The sequence below is a fragment of the Pomacea canaliculata genome, linkage group LG5 (assembly GCF_003073045.1).
Source record: "Pomacea canaliculata isolate SZHN2017 linkage group LG5, ASM307304v1, whole genome shotgun sequence".
In the NCBI taxonomy this organism is placed as follows: Eukaryota; Metazoa; Mollusca; class Gastropoda; order Architaenioglossa; family Ampullariidae; genus Pomacea; species Pomacea canaliculata.
The window spans coordinates 5,763,635-5,779,496 of NC_037594.1; the positions used below are offsets into that span (position 1 = coordinate 5,763,635).

Here is a 15,862-nt window from a genome sequence, read left to right on the forward strand (position 1 = left end):
TAAAGCAGGATTTCAAGATCAAACTGGCTAAACTTTTAATGTATAACTTTCTGTCAAGATTGTGGCATGATACAAATGATTTTAATATTTTTTTCCTCCCTAAATGTAAAAATGAGAAGGAAAAAGATAATGTGGAGTTAAAAGTAGCAATGGTTGTAGATGACAAAAGAAGAAATAGCATTTACTTTGTAAGCCCTAACTCACTTTGTAGCGATATGAAGGATGCCGCAGGCGAATGTGTCTCTCCAGGTTGTAGCGGCGTACGGAGGCATAATCACAATAAGAACAAGGGAAGCGCTCCTTTGCTGAAGCAAGCAAATCATTGCACCTGAAATGCACACGGCCAAGACCTTTCCCTCGGCCTCGAACCCTCTCATGTCTCATTCCTTTCTGATTGATTAATCTGTTGTCTTGCAGCTTGGATGCGGCAAGAACTGATGAAATCAGCGAGGGTTTAGGATGCAGGGGAATAGGAATGGTTGATGAAGACAGATGACTCAGGCTTTCTGGGACCTGAAAGTTGAATACAAAATTGCTTTCACACCTTGCATTATCTTACTAGTCGTCAGTGAAGATAACATTCATACACTTGAGCACTCCGTTTCAAAATTGTAGATAATAAATACTAGATCTCTTTTGCCTGTTAATTACACAGTTTAGCACTGATGCTGATCTAGCTGTCACATTAACATGGTCAGAGACCAGAAGATCAGGATGAAATTGAAATGTTTAGCTTAGATTACTTTGCTACTGAAGGCTGCTTCATCTTAAGTCCATACATGAAGTGTTGCACTATTTGAAGAACAGTTAAATCTCTGGAAATCCTTGTGCCTACAACTGTTGCTTAGATTTTCAAGTACATGTATGCAAACCACACACACACACAAAGATAATGAAACGAAAGGGATGAACTAGACAAAAAGGCAAAGAAGGAACCAGGACAGGCTGTCATAAAAGAGGAAAATTTTTTTAATACATGTACCACATTATGTTGTCCACTTAGCGTTGGCATTTATTAAAAGTCCAAAAGGTTCATCTTGAACACACTCACCCTTTCTCTCCATCTTAAAGATCCATCAGCTTCTCAAACACCCTGCTCTTCTCTCCATCTTAAACATCCATCAGCCTCTCCAACATCTCTCCATCTTAAAAGTCCATCAGCCTCCCCAACACCTCCCCTTTGTCTCCCCCACCCCTCCGGAGCAGCCTCAGGCATGTGCAAATTGTGCACCTGCACAGAGGCCACCACGCCAATGTATATTGAATACAAAACAGAAAGAAAATCATGACAGCTGATGGCACTGTGGGCGAAAACATTGTATTTCTTGTTAGTTTGTATGCTATATTTACTGATGTTGCTAGAATTGGAGCAGTAAGCTATATGTTGTATCATAATGTTCTGCTGTAATGAGAATATAGGCTGCCTAATGAAGATTGCTTCAGGCTGATACACAAACTGTTTAAATAGTTAAAAATATCAGACAAAAAGAAATGTCATATGTTTGTTATGGTTACACTCCTATCAAATGAAATAAAGTCTTTTGAGTCAAAAACAGATGGCATCTCCGGTCAATTTTCACATATGTTTACAGTAGTTGACAAGGAATGATTGTATTCAAACTATAATTTGAAATTATGACCAGTTTGTTAATTAAATGTAATGCAAGTTTTTTTGGGGCAATCCTATATGTTGATGTCATCTGTGAATGTTATTACCATCTCTGTCTGAACTAATTATCTGTCATCCCTGCAGTCTTCATGCTTTCATCACCAAGAAAATTATGTTCCTTTTCTCTCAGCAGGAGAGCTCATAAGTAAAAACCCATGAACTTGTTTCTCTGTTGCAGATTTATTTCTGAATATTGCACAACTATTAAATTCAGGTAGCCCAGTAATATATATGCTCAATATGAGAAATGCAGTTTAAACCATGAATACTTCCTCCAATAAACAATAAATGATATAAGGGTTTAAATCGAAGATGAATCAACATTTGAAGTAATATTTTAAAGCAATTAATGCTTTACATGTAAGCATGATCATATGGATGCTGTAAAAAAGTCAGCAACAAAACAGAATTGCGTTTCTCTCTTTGCTTTCAATACATAACTGACATCCTTCAATGTCTTTCTTTGGCTTCATACTGATAAATCTGAAAATTTGAATTAATGAAAAAAACATATATATTGGTCAGTTATATGCAGTTGTCATAGACAAATGCCAGATTTTTATAGTAAAAACTCTACACCATTAAGCTTCATGCAAAACCATCTTTCTTTTGCTTGAAATATTTTGCTCTTTCACTGAATGCATTTCACAGGGTACAGTCAAATCTCCCTACTATGCCACCCCAGACTCTCGCTACTATGCCACTTTTTGTGTGACTGTTAAGACACAAGTTGTAAAATTCCGCGCAGTGCTCGACTATTATACTGCATGGTAGTGTGGGACATCGCTGTTAGGTGGGATGGAACATAGCACGCACACAGGAAGGGTGGAGGGTGGCGATGTGGGGGGTGGTGGTCGCTGGCCGGGTGACAGCCACGTGACAGAGGGAAGGTGTGAGGGGGTCGACTAGCGACAGGATGCAGGTGCGCGGATGTGGTTGGGAGGGGTGGAGGATGAAGAGGTGAGGGGGAGAATGAGAGGAGACAGCGAGCTTGAGAGCTTTGGACCAGACCTGGGCAAAGGCCTCCTGTCTCTGACCGGCCAGCCCGCCAGTATATATACTATATATACAGTATTGGGTAAAACTGAGTTAACTATATTAGTCCGGCCCTCTAAAACCATCCCAATTTCTCATGCGGCCACTTGGGAAAATTAATTGCCCACCCCTGCTTTGGACTGACGGGTAACTTGAACAAATAAAGCCGTTTTTACGAACCCTCTCTACTATGCCACTCTCGCTACTATGCCACTTTTGCTCGGTCCCGGTAGGTGGCATAGTAGGGAGATTTGACTGTATAAGTAAATTCCTGTTATAAGGTAATCAGTTTTAATGTATTCTTGATCTGTCATAATAATTTTGCTTTGTTTAATACTGGAGAAAACAGATAAAAAGATAGAATAAAAGAATGTCATAGCATTGTAACAATTTCAACCCAATGAAACCATTTAAAACTCTTAGCAACAAAAGTCTTGTGCCCATTTTTTTCTCTCTCTCTCACACACACAAGCACGTGTTTGCCCACAAATACACAGAAATATAGATTTAGGCTGTGGGTACAAATCTATAGGTTTATGCTGATAGGCCTATTCATCCCAGTATGGCTATATATAGAGGAAAAGAGACAGAGAAAACAGGAAAAAAAAATCTTTTAAAGCTTTCACCTTTTCAAGAAATTATAGAATTATGGTTTTAGTAAGAACTTATTAAAATTGTACAAATTAATGCAACAATCCCAGCATCAAAGCATTGCCAATGTAACTTATTTTAAGGGAATTAGCTTCCAACATAAACTGCAAAACAGTCAGGACCATGTGATCATTATACCAACATTTCTGAACAATACAATTTCTGCATTGTCCAATGAACGCAAATGGAGAACAGCTCAAGGAGGTCAACAGGCTAAAGTACCTGGGAGTCACCCCGTCTAAAGATGGAAGCTCCATGGAAAAAACTTTATGTCAGGATTGCAACAATAGCAGCAATGGCAGACTAAACAGGATTTGTGCACCAACACCATAGGTTTGCTACCATAAACCAGACATACAAATCCCTCATAGTTTCCGCAATCTACAGATGGGTTTTTCTTGCTGATACAAAAAAAGGGCATTCAAAACCATTTGCCTGAGGAAACTGCTCCAAATCTCCTACCTGAAACACAAGACCAATGTGGATGGAGCACAGCTACCTCCCTGGTAGACCACTAATAACCCTCTGGCAAAAGCAAAATTGGGCAAAGCTTGTCTGGCTAAGTCATATGACTACACACGATGCTTTCAGACCATCTTTCAAGGAGCAGAGTCAAGGTGGAACAAGGAAGAACTGAGTGGCTAGAAAAGGTAAATGTAGCCCCATGACCTTACAGTCATATAGTAGCAAAGTATCAAAGCTCTCATCTTGGGGCCAGCTTTTATGATGGCGATCCCCATCACCTCTTTACTTTACCTTCCCCAGCCCTCTATATATTCAGGTACTCTCTCTAAAGCTTGAACAGCTGGAGACATGTATCACACACCTATTTAACTGAGTGAGCACTGTGCACACTTTTGGGTTCAGACACTGTTCCTCTATAGTCTAATCCCTAGGATTTCCAACCCCTGGAAAACACGCAGGAGAGGACTGACTATACCACACAGGGGTTGCTTAACACTGCTTAAAAACCCCCTTTGTTGATTCTTGTCGGCTGCTTTGTCCATCCAGTTCAACCCCCCTCTTACCCTCAAAATGAATCAGACGTACAAATCTTTTAATATGATTCATTCTGTAGGCCATTTAATTTTAACAAATAATAATAGATTTTTACATTGCATTTCCCCACTTTATAGCAGGTGGAAAGTGTTTTACAAAAAGTAAAGTACACAAATATAGAACAAAATGAACATAGATAGACCAAAACAATTCAACAAATAAATAAACAAAAGACACAACAACACAGCATCAAGGTATAGGAGAGGGAGATTTGGCACAAAGGTGAAGAAAGATTAATTTGAATACTTAGTTTAAGGTAGCATTTTGAATTAAGTCCTAGCAACAACATAGTTGGCAGCAAAGCACATGGCCGTCAATTTTGGCAAGCATCCTGATGACTCACCCAGCACAAGAAAACAATTGTGGACACAATCACAATCTAGAAAACTAATGGCACAATGGTATTATCATTAGTTTTCATTTTATACCATTTACATACAGAGATCCAAAATCCACGCAGCAGAAGATATGATGTAGCTAGCAAGTTTTTTTTTTTTTCTGTAAATAAGAAAAATGAAAACTGCAGCTGATGAAGAGAATTAATTCCATAAAGCAAAAAGCTGCAGACAAGATACCCGAAGAATATGTTGCATTTTCTAAACCTGCTGAATAGGAAAATCCTTTCAGCCTAAAAATAAAAACTGTGTATTTATGTCTGCCTCGAATGATATTTATGAAACTTCAAACCATCAAACTGTATGTAAATGTTTTCATTATGTAGTTTTAAAAAAATCAGTTCATTTTTGCAGACTGTTTATACTTATCGTTCAAGATGAATAGTTGTTTCTGCACCTTAATGACAAAATGCTACCATTGAATAATACTGTAGGCAGGCAGGAAATGTAAGTTTGAAAAATTCCACTTCTTAATTCTAAATTCATCTCATATTCTTAAATATCAAAAGTATTTTTAAACAAACAAAATAGAAAGAAAAATGAAAGGAAAGATCTATTATGAACTGTATAATCAATAACAAAAAATGAACTGATGAGTTTTGTAACGAATAACAAATAATGTTGCATATATCTCTAAGAATGGAAATGTTTGCATTTTAAAGCCAACTCCACAAAAAGCACACCAATCACATGATGTTTGTTTTCCTCTTCATTTCCAGTTCTTTCCTTCTTTGATACTTCAGTCTTTTTTCTTCAGGTGTCAGTCTTGCTCGATGTTCTCGCTGCTTGATTCTGTTGTACTCTCTTTTCTTTGCAGCTAGTTCAAGCCTTCGTGCATCTAAAGAATCTAACAGTTCTCCTCCACTGCTGGATTCTCCTCCTGAGATGTTTTGAATAGCGGCCCTTCTGGTCCGGTAAGACCTGTCTCCAGCAAGTATGTCCTTATGATATGCATCTGTGGAATCTAACAAGTTATTCTGAGTCGGCAAGCCAGAGAACACAGATTCTAGTTTTAGCCCAGAAAAACAACTTAAACTTGCTGAAGAACTTTCTAGCACAGCTGTTCCAAGAAAATGTGGTGAATTTTCAGTATCTCTCAGTCGTTTGCTCTTCGTAAAGTCTTTTGCAATGGTCTGAAACAAGGCCACATCAACATCTTTCAGTTTTAAAAAGAAGTCTGTGAGCATTTCAATAAAACTATGCTCAACATTGCAAGGCTTCAGTCTTTTTTGGAGAATAAACCCTACGACAATCTCAAAAAAAAAGGGGGAACATTTAATCTAGCTGTTGTTAAAAAAAAAAATGCAAAATAATGTTGGTGAATATAGTTGTTCAACATGGTCGACACAACATCAGCATTACAGATTTAAAATGAGAAAAGTTCAAAGAGTACCTACCAGAGCAGGATTGTTGTATCCATATACACTTCTGTCCCAGGAGGCAGAGTAGATTGGCAGAATGTGTTTGTTGCCTTCAATTTATTTTTACAAACCAAAGTACAGAAGACTGGTTTGCTCAATGCAGTGTAATTTTCAAAGAAACATGGAAATCTTTCCATGATAGTAATGGTCTTGTATCTGTGATGCTGATGTTGGAAAACACGCTGAAGCAAGCCCATGGTTCTAAAAATTTATCACATTTGATGGAGTTTGCATTTTGCAAATGTATGTGGACAAGGGACTAATGCACCAACCTTGACAAAGTCCTTGACTACAGGAACCACAAATCTGACAATCAAAATCAGGAGCTTGCAATGTCTTAGAGTTAGACAAAGATTAACAAGACTTCACAAGAAAATTATTGACTTTCACCTAAGTTCTCTCGAAACTGTCAAAGCCATGGCTTTTAAAAGCAACAGAAACCTAAAGCAATAAACCCATAAATGGTTCTGAAATGGGAAACAGCAGATCTGTACTGTCTTCCATCCTACTATATTAACCTAACTGTAAATCGTTGCTATCTCTGAAGAAAACATATGATGGCACTAACTGTTGTGCCACCAGACCACCCCTACAGATGGGACCAACAGCACAGTGTCAAACTGCTCATCTGCCAGCAGTGGACAGATACCTGTAGTCAGCAGGGATAATTCAAGATACATAACAGTCGCTGCTGATATAGTCCTATTCAGCCCACTCTAAAAAAAGATCTATGGAAGCAAACAAGACTTGAAAGACATTGTGTAATTCATTCTGAAGGGGATCCTGAAAGTATAGCCCAGTGAACAAGAAGCAGACTATGACAGGGGACTATGGCAGAAAAACTCATGATAAATAAAGTAAAACACAGAGTGAGACTTTTGTGGCAATGTTGGTAGAGGGTCTATTGTGTTAACCCTTGTAAACAAAGACTATGATTTTATGTGTAAGGGAACAACAAACTGCACCTGGTCCATACCTGATGAAAAGAAAGCTTTACTAGCAGTTCATAACTATGGTTGCAGGGTTTTACCTGGATGTGAGCAGGTGCTGGATGGAGGAAGGACTCTTTGCCACAGACTTTGCGATGCATTGCCAGTGGGAACACATCAAGGTCTGGCCCTGCACATATCATTAGCAGAAACACAAGACTTACAACACAGATTACATGCATTTTACAGCTGCACAAGAATGTATTCACACAAATAAGGTCCTTCACATTCTTTCTTATATTTGGAGGATGGACAAATCAAATTATTGCCCTTTTCATTTTATCCTTTTAGCAGAAACAACTCTTTCGTATCACATTGTCTACCACGTAAACAGTTTTTTTAAGTTTACAGTTAACGTTTAGTTTTAGGAGTGTAATGCTGAGATGCCAAAGTACTATGTCCCATCAAATAAAAAACTATGGATGCATCCACATGTAGGTACATATGCTTTCATCTTTTATCTCCCTCACATACAAAAACACACACACAGAGTGACAGAGAGAAGTTTACCCTAAAATATATTACAAATCTGCTAGCATATAATAAGTTCTCACTACCAATCCATACATAAAGAATCTAGAAACCAGATAATTATATAAGAAAGAAAACAATACAGCCACAGATCAGCCACTACTTTATTCACTGTATTCTGGTGCTAAAACAATTTACAAGAATACTGTGCAATTAAAACTACAGATTAACAAATAAAGCATAGTGACATTTCAAAAATCATGTATAAATGTAAAACGATCTACTGGATTGCAATGTCAACAATGTTCATGATACTTCATGAAAACAATGAACAATAAAAAAAAATTAACTGAAGATGCAAATAAATATTGTCTTCATGTTTATATATTACTTAAATTAATTCCAAGGCCATCCTCTATGGCTGCACAATAAAAAGATGCATAAATTTGTGCCTGTAAGTACAAACTTATTTTTTTAATAGACAAACTTATTTTAATGCCCAAATATTTACTAAAAAAGTTATGTTTAAAAAAGTTCATTCAGTAACATAAAAAGTACTGCTTTGGTAAAATGGCTAACAGTTGAATGCACTGAACATAGACCTTTTACAGCTCCAAGCAAAGTGACTTTTATGTGGATCAATGACTACCCAACCTGGAATATGTCCCATTACCAAATTAAAAAATGCACTGACCATATAACTAACATAATATGATAATGTACTTTGATGACAACTGCATCTTACTCACTTTTAAAGATTTTAAAAAACAGAGAAAACCGAAACTTTTTTTTCATTCCAGGCAGTTTTATATTACTTTAAAAACAGGGCTTGGCTTAAACAAAATAATTTACGCAATTTATTATTTCATTAAAGATGTTTCATTCAAGCCCTTTAATCACCATAAGCAATACTATGAACCACATTATTCATAATGACAAAGGACAGATGTGAAAACTAAATAAAACTAATTTTCTAGATGTACAAAGCACCATTAGCTTATGAACAAGCAGGCTGTTTGTGCTGGCAAAGTGAAAATATAGACTATAGGGCATATCCATGTGAGTGTTATATAAATGTGCTGTTGCAGGTTCATTGTAAATGCAGTTGACAGGAAACACTCAGAGAACACTATAGCATGATAAATATAATCTGCACAGACCTCTTCTCCTTCCTCACACCCTACTCAAACATCATTAAGGCCATTTATTTTCTCTCTTTCTTGTGAACCCCATTTTTCATCTTATCCTTTTTCACTTGGCCTCCTCTTCACTGACACATTCAAATAAAAGCTAAAACTAATCATACATAATAATACAATTATATATAATTAAATCTTAATATCTGTTCAAAAACTAGTATCAAACTTTAACTGTTTTGATACTTTAGTGTTTGCTTGCTTCAAGAGAAAAGGCCATTTTCTCGTATAGAGGCCAAAACTTGCGTTCATGTAATGATTATTTTTCATACCCATCCAAAGAAAAATCACAAAACAAAACAATCATGCTTACGGTATCCTACTAAAATACCAACATGCAAACATAAAAAACCATTTCTGATATCAGATAAATACCAATAGGATATTTTACTGCTATATACAAAAGATCTGCCCTTAATATTTTCAACAAAAGACCTTCTGGAGTGCAGGTTTTTATTTTTAATTTACCCTGTTGCTAGTGCAATATATAATGAAAGTTTTAAAAAATATCAACAACCTGAAACCAGTTGTACAATAATAAAATGTGGAGACAGATGCAAGTTATTTTGTGTATGTCAGTTCATGTAAACTGTTCTCACAAATATTAAAGGCTATCACAGAGTAAAAATCCATAAGCATGTGCTGGTTTCTTTAAGTAGAATGTTTTGCATAAAAAAAAAAATAAACAGGTGGGAATCTTCTTCCTCTTATCAAAGATAGTGGAAACATGCATGCATGAATAAATGAACAAAATAAATTCTCTGGTCCTTCACGAGATCTACAATGTGCAAAAGTGATTCCGATCAAATTGACAAGCCAGGGTCTAAACTGCCTCAAGCAAACCTGGCCATTTATTGAAAGATTGCTTGGGCAATAATTGAGGTTTGACTGTCAACAAAAACCATTAACAACTAAATAATAACAAGACACATAAAAGTAGATTCTTAAGCATTTAAATAGTTCAAAGCAAGATATATGGGACTATAGGGAGATCCGCCTGGAATTAAATGCATTAAAGGAAAGTCTTCATTGCCACACCAACATTTTTAGCGTCACTGTTTTGTGCTTGCCCACCAAAAACAATACAAAGCAAACTCCAAATCAGAAAACAGCATACTGATGCTTTTAAAAAGTTGAACATGCATGAGAGGAAAAAGCTCCACATTCTGTTTGGGAAATCAGTTCCAAACATCTCTGCATGCTTGAGAAAAACAAATCTCAAAACCCATCATGCATGTGTGCACGTGTACATGTGTGTGTGTCTTCTAATGTATTAGCAGTAGAAAATTGATGTACAGGTAAAAATTCATACAGAATCTTAGCGAGGACCATCATTTAAAATTGAAGATCTTTTAGTGTGAGTTTACTTTTTCTCTGCTGATAAAAGCACAGATGTTCAGGTGTCAGTATGGTTAGCAATTAAAAAAGAAAGCAGGGGAAGGATGTACCCATTATGACAGAAAAGGCAGCAGCAGTTTAGTAAGCAAAGAGTTAACATTTTAACTCAGGATCTAACAGATTAGTCTCAGCATTACATGTGCTCCTGATGGGCATGTAGAGAAACAGCTGTGTACATGGCAGACACTCTAAAGCTAAACAGTTCAAACTCCCTGATACAATTTCATTCCCTTCAGTCATTAAAGTTTGCAAAGCTTTCTACTTGTGAGAGTTGTTCACATAATGTAAAAACTGACCACAACGTGGTGGCATGGAAAGCACTGCACAACAGAAAGACATCTTTGTTTATTAATCCATTCTGACAAAAATCTCTCGTTATACCATGCTCGATGGGCTTAGCTTGCCCAAGCAGCAGAGATGGGAAGAAATCCATATGTACGCTCCCCTTTATGTGATAAACATCATTACATTTGACAGTTTGAAACAGAAAATGGTTTGTGTCAAATGCTCTTAATTTTCAGACAGAATAAAAAAAAAACAAAAAAAAACCCCCATCTTAGCTGCTTTGTTGGTTCTCATTCCCCTTTCCAGTCAACATCTAATAACCAGTCAAAGGTTTAGGAATAATGATGATCCTCCTATTGCAGTTTTGTCTCTAAGTAGTATTTTTTAACAAAGATCAAAAACACATAAATGTAATTCAGCAGATCAGATGCATGACACTCACTTTCTGCTCCTTGCATTTCAACAGCAATTCGCAGACAAAGAATAATGAACACCTTAGCTGCTTTGATGATTCTGATCCCCCTTCCAGTCAACATCCAATAACAAGACCAGTCCAAGGTCTAGCAATAATGATAATTCTCCAACTGAATTTTTTGATTCTAATTAGTATTTCTTTACAAAGTACAAAAACACATATAGATCAGCAGATCTAATCATGGCACTCATATTTTGTACTTTTTCTTCAACATGTCTTAAATTAAATACATCAAGTCTCTGAGCACAACCCCTTCCTGGTCTCACACACACAAAACATACATGCTCATTTTCAGTTTCTGATAAAACTGTCAACCAACTATTTTTGTGCTTTAGCAGATAATATGAAAACTGGCATGAAACTGGTAGTTCTGGTTTCTGTACGAACATAACAGTTTCTAAAAATTCAAAGACTGATTTTAAAGCAATTACTTTATTATCACATATGTAATTTATAAAACACCTTAACATGAGATCAGTACCAAGCTCTGACTTCAGCCTCCATCAGTCCTTATTACTGCTTCATTCTTTTAATGACAAGAAAAAGAAAAAAAAAGATAATACTGCTGTCACACCTGGTATGTTTATTAATTTCCAACACCTAGTTAATGCTGATTTTCTTACTTTATTGGACAAAGAATGCCTAAACCTTGGTGCCCATTTACTGCTTTCTCCTACAATAGATGATAATGGTCCAGAAAGATTGCTAATCCCTGTAGAGTACTACTAACCCTGTGTACAGGGTTCAGAGAACAGAAAAGTGCTGCTTGCTATGTAAAGAATGGATGGTTCTATTCAATCACTAGGAGTAGACTCCCAACAACTTAATGATTACTGACCACCTAATGGCATATTCTTCAGAATCAATAAGCAGGGCATTCAAAGAATGGAAAATAAGCTGGTAAGTCCAAAATTTAACTCCTTTAAAAAAATTCCATGTTAGAGATTTTAGAAGTGTCTGCAAGATTTTGCCAAATGTGTCTACAAAGGTAGTATTTACATTAAAAATAAATAAGAAGACCAATAAAATCAGCAGTGCTGTGCACCACTTTTATATAAGACATGAAACAATTTGTATAATTTTTCTGTAGATAGTACTATTTATGTTTAAAATAAACTTTCATAACAAATTTAAACCAAAAAACCTCTACCACTGAAACAACAATAAAATTTAACAAATTCTCTTGATATATAAAGCTAGCACTCAAACTTATTTTTTAAAAAACATGTAAAAGAAACATAGAGACACAAAAATTTCAACAAGTCTCATTGAAGAAGACAACAAAAAATGTGTAATCATTCATGGGACTACCAAGACAACAATTTGCAAACAAAATCAGAAATTGTACATTACCCATTTGATGACATCTGTCACCAGTAAGAGCTTAAAATAAACTACAGCAATCTCATTAACAGACTTTGGCATCGTTTTAAAAGGATTTTTTTGCATGCACACACATTCATGCATGTGCGCACAAACGCACACAAACTGGAAGGATGGTGTGGTTTGTAGTTGTTTTTTCTAGCTTCCTTTACCCCTTTGACCATGTCTCACAATTATTTAACAGTGCTAACAAGCAGCTGTCCGAAAGTGTGATATCAACATCTAAATTTAAAGTATAAAACTAACATGATTGAAAGAAAAGACCATAATAGCTCCAAAAAAAATTATTACAATGCTCATTTTTAAAAAAGCAAGAACTGTCTTTGAAAAATAATTATAAATATAGAAGCAAAAAGCTTAAAATGGGGAGGAATGGTAAAGTAAATAGTAAAGGAATTGTAAAAGAAAAGATGTAAACACACAAAAAAATTTCACAGCAAAGAATTACTAATTATGATTAGGTCACAAGTCGCCATAAGATACTCATAATCTTTATCTCAAATAATGCCTCTAGCAAAACTTTCTAGCAAAAAACTCTTACCTGTAACTACACAACCAACAGAATAAGGGTGTTTTAAAAAATTTGAAAACTGTTAGATACCTCTGAGTCTTTGATTGGCTACCAACTTTTTTATTTTTCAAATGTTCAATCTTTTCAGCTTGAGCTGCTTAATCCTCAATAGCAAAGTTTGCATCTTAACAAAATTTAGCAACTAAACAAATGTTCTCACCAAAGTTTTTGATACACAGGATTCAACAGTAAAATGTGCATCAATTTTTTTTCCCTAAAGTTCCTATTAAAGTTTACTTGTCTTTTAGTAAATATTGGCCACAGTGCAAGTTTCCTTACCCTATTTTCCAGTTCACAACATTCTTCTGGACACTTTCAAAACACTGCATTTTTTGACAACACAAGTTGTTGCAAGCAGTTGATTTTTTGGGGGGTATAAAACTGTTAACTTGTGGTAAATTAAGATTAATGTTAAAATTTCATTGTTATTCATGTAATCTGCTGTTAACCGCCCTATACATGGCCATAACTATACAGCTTCAGCTGTTAAAGCCCGATAACCATATGAGTTATGATAATCATCAGCAATAAAGTTGCTGATACAAAAAATATCATACAACCAACATAAGATATGATGTCAGACCCTGGGACCTGGCTGCTAAACTCTCCCCTCTTTGCCACATTTATTAGAGCCTGAACACTTTTATCAAATTTGCTCCGATTCACACTTAATGTAGGGTTATCATTAAGATATACTTATTGCCTGCAAAGCTGCTGCCTGATCGGTAGATATACCATTTGTTTTATTGAAGGTATTTACTGCATATGAACTTATTCAGTTTCTGTGATTCATAATTGCTGGCATGTAACTGCACCACTATTCTTTCTCCAAAATAAAATATAAACTCATAAGCATAAAACAACTACCCAACAAGCCATGCCACAATTCTGAGCCAAACGATGGTCAGATGTGTTTGAGCATAACAAAACTTGAAGAAATTTCTTATATCAGCTTCTTTTTACCATTCGATTCCTTTAATAAACAAGATGTGAAGTTCATTCCTTTCCAGTCTTTGAAGCTTTCGGGAGCTGATATTCTAGGTATGTGGCATTTACCATAATGAGAAGATATCTGATAAATAAAAAGAAGGGTCAAAGCAACTGCAAGTATTTTTTTTCCTGAATGAGGTTCAGTTAAAATACAGTTCACCTGAACACATCCTATCTCACATCAAGTAACAAATTTTTCAGGGCTGAGACATTTGCAGCGGATTGTGTTCACACCTTTACACACAACTTTATTTGAACAGTTTAGGTTTTCTGTCATCCTGTCTTGTTGATCAGACCCTACCACTCTACTTTTCAAGATCCAGATATGTCTTTTTGTGTAAGTAAAATGGCAAATGTATGCAGCACAATAGGTAGCAAGTTTTAGGCTGCTAACAGACTGTTTGACAGTAGGTTAGATTGTGGGACACTGCAAGTCCAGCCAGCACTCAACAAATGATACAGTTAAGGCTAGCTCTCCTAATCCTCTTTGAATATTTAACTACCCAAGTCTCTTTCCACTTGAAACACTCACTAATGAAACTCATTACTGTCCATTCGTAAAAAGATAAAGATATAAAATGGTTATCAAGATGTGGGCGGATCCCCAAAAGAAACAGGTGGCTCCCAATCTGAAGATGGACTAGAAGGTGCCAGTGATCTCTCTGTGTCTGATGCAGAGGGTGGGGTGGCAGGACCAGCATTGCTAAAATCCAGGGCTGAAGTTTCTGCAGCAAAGGCCATTAGATCCATGCCATCAGGCAAACGGCTACGATAACGCAGGTTGCGAATCCGGGCCTTCTCTCTGTCCTTCTGTACTTGTTCTTGCGAACGCCTCATGCGAGCAAGGCGACTTCTCAGGGCATTCATCTGCTTGTAGCGCTGGTACACCTCTGGATTGCGCTTAAGCTTTTCTCGGTACTCCCTCATGCGCTCAGCTGGTGTCATAGTGCGTTTGGAAGTTCTTTCTCCTGAAGTTGATGCACCAGACTGGGACACCGCAGGGAATGGACCACAAGGGGCCGATGCAGTGGTATTCCAGGCTTGCAAAGAGACTGTGGCAGAGGTTGCAGAGGAAGAGGAGGAGGAGGGAGAGGAAGCAGATGAATGGTGATAGAGACCTTGACGCCAGATGGCATGCATGTACGTCTGGGCCAGACGGTGAAAGGCCAAAGGGTATTGAGGAGCAAATGCCCCAACCCCCATGGTGCCGAAGGCTGCGGCTGCAGCCCCTGCCATGGCCATGCCACCAGGAACACTGAATCGGGCACCTGCACGACACACACCAGTGACAGCACTGTCATTCACTTTGCTTTTACTATGACATCTTCTTCTCAAATAAAAAAAATCTTCATTTAAGTTTTGACCTTCACTCATGTTACTGCTACACTTTCTCATTGTTTTTTAACTGTTTCTAACATAATTCACAATATTTCAGTAAAGATTTGTTTAGCTGTTCAAGAAAATTCTGGTTTGCACATTTAAGAAAAAGCATTCCTATTTGTCACACTAAGTAACAGAATATGTTTTAAAGGAAATTTATCATACAATGTCGTGCCTGATTCAGTGACCTGACAAACAGTGAACATAGCAGGGGAATTGATATAAATGCAATTGGATATATTCTGTTAACAAAATACTTGACAAACACTATATTAAAGTCTCTTCAAATGTCCACCATCCCTATAAGGCAAACATGCTAATTATCCACTGTAAACAAAAAAGTACACAAGAGTATTATAAAGCATCATTGTAAGAAATGTAAATACTTGGTCCATGATAATGGGTAACTCATATGTTTACAACATTTTCTTTAATTGATAATCGTTTTAAAAATTGTTTCTGAAAAATTTAAGTACCACCAAAGACAAGCAAGT

At 36.5% G+C, this 15,862-nt stretch overlaps 1 protein-coding gene across 4 annotated transcripts in view; it reads right to left on the minus strand.

Moving 5' to 3' along the window:
• Positions 1-15,862, minus strand: part of LOC112563533 (replication initiator 1-like) — a 48,310-nt gene that overhangs the window by 5,830 nt on the left and 26,618 nt on the right. For 3 of the 4 annotated variants that reach the window (XM_025237552.1, XM_025237554.1, XM_025237553.1), the window contains exons 5-6: positions 7,261-7,349; positions 205-513 (exon numbers count right to left, since the gene is read on the minus strand). In XM_025237552.1, coding sequence (XP_025093337.1) covers positions 205-513; positions 7,261-7,349 — 398 coding nt within the window. Of the gene's footprint in view, positions 1-204; positions 514-7,260; positions 7,350-7,840; positions 15,257-15,862 lie in introns of those variants that run through there. The other variant, XM_025237558.1, reaches the window with a different exon arrangement.